This window comes from Myotis lucifugus, unplaced genomic scaffold (genome assembly GCF_000147115.1).
Source record: "Myotis lucifugus unplaced genomic scaffold, Myoluc2.0 scaffold_10307, whole genome shotgun sequence".
Classification (NCBI taxonomy): Eukaryota; Metazoa; Chordata; class Mammalia; order Chiroptera; family Vespertilionidae; genus Myotis; species Myotis lucifugus.
In genome coordinates this window covers 1-4794 of record NW_005881355.1, presented here as the reverse complement: position 1 = coordinate 4794, position 4794 = coordinate 1, and the positions used below count along the sequence as shown (strand labels likewise).

At 66.5% G+C, this 4794-nt stretch overlaps 1 protein-coding gene across 1 annotated transcript; it reads left to right on the top strand.

The window, feature by feature from the left end:
- Positions 1-225: 225 nt before the first annotated feature.
- Positions 226-4140, top strand: LOC106696142 (peroxisomal acyl-coenzyme A oxidase 3-like; the record flags this gene model as incomplete). The annotated part of the gene is made up of 4 exons (XM_014451247.2): positions 226-582; positions 1220-1394; positions 2468-2535; positions 4054-4140. Coding segments are annotated over exons 1-4 (687 nt in total), but the record flags the coding sequence as incomplete, so codon positions are not given.
- Positions 4141-4794: the final 654 nt, after the last annotated feature.

Here is a 4794-nt window from a genome sequence, read left to right as displayed (position 1 = left end):
CGAGTACTGGACACCTGCTGGGTGCTCTGTTACTCGAGTACTGGGCACCTGCTAGATGCTCTGTTACTCGAGTACTGGGCACCTGCTGGGCGCTCTGTTACTCGAGTACCGGACACCTGCTAGATGCTCTGTTACTCGAGTACTGGACACCTGCTAGATGCTCTGTTACTCGAGTACTGGGCACCTGCTGGGCGCTCTGTTACTCGAGTACCGGACACCTGCTAGATGCTCTGTTACTCGAGTACTGGGCACCTGCTAGATGCTCTGTTACTCGAGTACTGGACACCTGCTGGGCGCTCTGTTACTCGAGTACCGGACACCTGCTGGGCGCTCTGTTACTCGAGTACTGGACACCTGCTGGGTGCTCTGTTACTCGAGTACTGGGCACCTGCTAGATGCTCTGTTACTCGAGTACTGGACACCTGCTGGGCGCTCTGTGGTCACTTTTTCCTGTTTCCATCCCAAGTCCCGCTGGCGGCATACGAGTGGCTGGTCTGCTACCTGCTCCGAGAGAGTCACCAGAAACTAACTCAGGAGAAGAGGTCCGGAAGCAGTGACTTTGAAGCGAGAAATAACTCCCAGGTGTGTGTGTCTTCCAAACGGCTTAGTTTATCACTCACCCTAACGCCTGTGCTGCCGGTCCCCAGGGAGGGGCCAGCCCTCCAGCCCGGGCCCTCGGGCCGTTGCCTGGGTCTGCTGTGGGGATGGTGCCCCTGCTGGGCTGTGGAAGAGACTGGGGCCTCGTGTTTAAAGTGCCCGCTGGTGCCGTCCATTGGCCTGAGCTGGGGTTACAGAGGGGGCCCTTGGGTTGCACGGGCCTCAGACTCCTGGAGGGGCCGGGGCACAGCCGCGTCCCGACCTGCGGAGCCACAGGTGGGGGCTCAGGTGGGGTCGCACCGCTGCTCAGTCATGATCACCCTCCCCCAGGCCTCGGTGGGCACGTCCAGGGCCTCACACTGGGCACTGTCCCGGGTCCCCGTGTCCTGGGAAGCCGGCTGCAGGAGCCGTGCTGTGAGACAGCCGGACACCGGGTCCGCGGCTGTGATCTGTGCGGCCTCGCCGTGGGCGCGGCCGAGGGGCCGGGAGGTCCCAGCGGGGCTCACCGAGGGGCCGGGAGGTCCCAGCCGGGCTCACCGAGGGGCCGGGAAGTCCCAGCCGGGCTCACCGAGGGGCCGGGATGTCCCAACCGGGCTCACCGGCGACGGCGCCTTTCTTGCAGGTTTACTGCTGCCGCTCGCTGGCGCTGGCCTTCCTGGAGCTCACCGTGGTGCGCAGGTTCCACGAGCACACGCACCAGCCCGACGTGCCGCCCCCGCTGCGGACCGTGCTCCGGCGGCTCAGCGCCCTCTACGGCCTGTGGTCCCTGAGCCAGCACACGGCCCTGCTGTACCGCGGTGAGGCCGCCGGAGCTGGGCGCCCTCGCTGTCTCAGCGGCTGCCGTCCGGGTTGGGTGACAGACACATCCCGTGCTGAGAGCCGGGGCCACAGCGGGAAGCACGAGGGCAGAGCTGGCGCCGGGGGCTTCCCGGGGGAGGGGTGCAGGGAGCCCGTGGGAACCGGCGGCCTGCGTTTCTCAGCTGTTCCCAATCGCGCCCTACGGAGCTCTTTAGACATGTTTTCCTAATCGCCCCCATGCCACGCTCATGCTGCACAGCCTGCGGCTCTGCTGGTGCCTGTGTGTGTCTGGGCCTAATGAGGAGTACGCTTCCCTCCCCCCCCCACCCCTGCCAAGAGCCCCTGCTGCCCTGGGGCTGCTGTTGCCCTGGGAGGCGGTGAGGGTGCGGGCAGTGAGGTGGGCTGGAGGGCGTGCGGGCGCAGGGCAGGCACAGGGCGGGCAGGCGCAGGGCAGGCACAGGGCGGACAGGCGCAGGGCGGAGACCTCTCCCTGAGAAACGCCAGCTCTAGGCCCACACAGATTTCATAGCAAAACCAAACAGGCAGGCGCCGCAGCCAATGCGTCCCAGTGCATAGGCTGCCGCCTCGCCTGTCAGCGCAGCCGAGCCGCTGGGGCCAGGAGGCTGAGGAGGTGGGGGGCATCCTGTCCCCAGATGGCCCCTGGCCCCAGGCCACCGCTCTGCAGCGGCCCTGCCAGCCCTCAGCCCCGTGCTCCCCGCACGCCTGTCCTGGGGTCCCAGCACCATCCACGCTTCCCTCTCCCCAGTCTCCTCTCAGCCTTCAGAGGGAGCCCCTCTGCCCTGGGCGCCCGCAGACCGCCCACCGCCTCAGGCCCGGCCAGGCCTGCCTCTTGAGGCCCTTGCTCCCTCCCGCAGCCCCGCCCCTGGCCTGGCCGCCTGGCGGTGCTCCGTGAGGCCGCGTCCTGCCAAGGGGTCACCGCTAGGCCGGCTGGGGCGGGGCGGTGATGCGGTTTCACGGAGAGGGCTGATCGGAAAGCTGTGGGAGGGAGCCTACCTGGGGGGGCGGCCGAGGACTTGGCTCCCAGCCCCGGTGACCAGCGCTGTGCTTGCAGGCGGCTACTTTTCCGGGGAGCAAGCAGGGAAGATGCTGGAGGGCGCCATCCTGGAGCTGTGTTCCCAGGTGAGTGGGAGGCCCTCCACGTTCCCGCGGCCCCTGTGTCACCTGTCACGCGTGCTCCCGTGTGCCCCTCTGCACCCACGCTCTCCACTCTCACCTCCGCTCCCGGGCTCCGCCTCGTGCACACGGCCGTCAGCAGAGCAGGGAAGTTACCGGAAACTCTGCCCCAGCCCGAAACTTCAGGGAGAGGGATTAGCGGGACGGCCTCAGAATCGGCACGTTCAGCCCTTTCACCACAGTCGTTACTTCTTCCCCGAGCACCTCAAGGCTCCCAGCCTGCAGCCCAAGCTCATTTCGTGGCACGGACTCAGGTGGCCGAGCCCCTCCTTGGCCCATGGCGCTCTGTCCAGTGGAGCGTCCCACAGGGTCCCGCCCGGTCACCTCTGACTGGGGTGTCGGCCGTGGCAGTGCGGCCAGTGGCCGAGCTTAACTTTCTTTCACTCTAATTAATGTACAGTGAGAGCGCCCCACGCGCTGTGGCCGCCACACAGGCCTCGCAGCTGCCCGGCGCTGAGCCCTGGCCCCACGTGGGGTCGCCAGACGCCCCGAGGCGGCTGGGCCGTGCGTTCTCCCGGCAGCGCGGTCAGGGCTGGCCAGCCCCCGCGGACATCTGGCCGTCCTGAGCCTGACGGTGGGTTCCGTAGCACCAGCCGGCTCCCTGCTCCTGGCAGGGGCAGCCCCACAGCCCCGCCGCTTCCCACAGGGAGACAGTGACCCGAGGCCTGGTCCTCTGGGGTGTAGGTTTGAGCTGCCGTTTGTAACGTCACAGCCGTTGTCCCCTGGCGCTACCACGCACCGCTCCCTCTGTGGCTGAGGCCTGAGGTCGCAGGTATAATAACGCAGCCCCTGCCTCCCCCACCCTGCGGGGTCCAGGTTCATCTGTGACCGCAGGTCGGGGTGTGCGGGCCTGGGACAGAGAGCGTGTGCTGGAGGCCGGCGTCCGCCCGTGGGGACTGCCCTGGGCTGTGCCGCGGGCCTTGTTGCTCGGTGCTAACCGCTTGTTTTAGATGCTCGGGGGGGCCCGCCCAGCTTCTAGCACAGCTGTGACATCTTACAAGGGTTATAAGGGGGAAATGTGTTTTTGCATTTCAAGAAAATTCTTGGGCGTCTCCTATAAATTCCACACTGAAGACTAACGCGTAGGGCAGGACGGGGGCCACCGCTGGCCGTGGGCCTGGGAGCGCCCACAGGGGCACGGAAATGCCTCTCCTGGCGCCCCTGGCGCCTTCCCTGCCCGGGAACGGCCGCTGCCCAGGTGGGTCAGGGCCAGAGGCGCACCAGGTGACGCGCTACGGTCGTCACTTTTACGCATAGAAGGTTGGAGTCGTGCGTGGAGCGTGCCTGGTGAAACCATTCCGAGGCCGGCCCAGGGACCCCGTCCGCGAGGTCCCCCTGGGAATCGGCCTCGCGCTAGGGTTACCGTTGCTAGTGGTCCAGCAACAAACTCCAGGGCTCTGTTCCTCCGCGGTCGCCATGGAGACGTGGGGCCTTGCCAAGCGTGTGGCCTTTGTCTTCCAACAGCTGAAAGACGACGCGGTCGCCCTGGCCGACGTGATCGCCCCTCCTGACTTTATCCTGGACTCCCCGATTGGCAGAGCTGACGGCGAGGTAAGGCCGCCCGTGCCGTGGGGCTGCTGTGTGTCCAGGGGCCGCTCGGGGGGCTGGCCAGTCACTGCCGGGCCTCGGTGACCACCTGCCCAGGGGTCTCCCGGCGCCTGCGGGAGGTTGTCACGCTCGGCAGCAGTGCAGGGAGGAGTGGGGTGTCTCATTCCCCAGAGCCTTCCTCTGAGACTTGGGGCTCACGCGCCCTTGCGGGCTGTGATGCGGGCCGGGCCCTGCCGCACCTCCCTCCCTCACACTCGCCCACGGCCCTCCCCAGCCCTGGCTCCTCCCCCATCTCACAGGGCTGGCTCCCCATCAGCCGGGCCCCTCACCCCTGCAGCCTGCTTCCCTGGTGGCCCCCTGCGGCTCCCTAACCTCCTCTCTGGCCCCGCCCCAGTAATTTCTCAAAAAGCAGGTGTCCTCAGGCCACTCCTCTGACTGAGCTCCCCCGCCCCCTGTCCCTGACATCGCCCCCAACTCCCCTCCAGCGCACCAATCCGGCAACAAGGAAGGTGCAGGGTATTAATGGAGAACACGTAAAATTCCTCCACTGTCACATGCTAACAGAGGAAAACATAAAGTTTAGGCACTGCTTGGTCTGGGAGAAGAGAGCCACAAGGGTCGGAGATGAGAATAGTTTGGAGTAGGCCCCTCTATCCC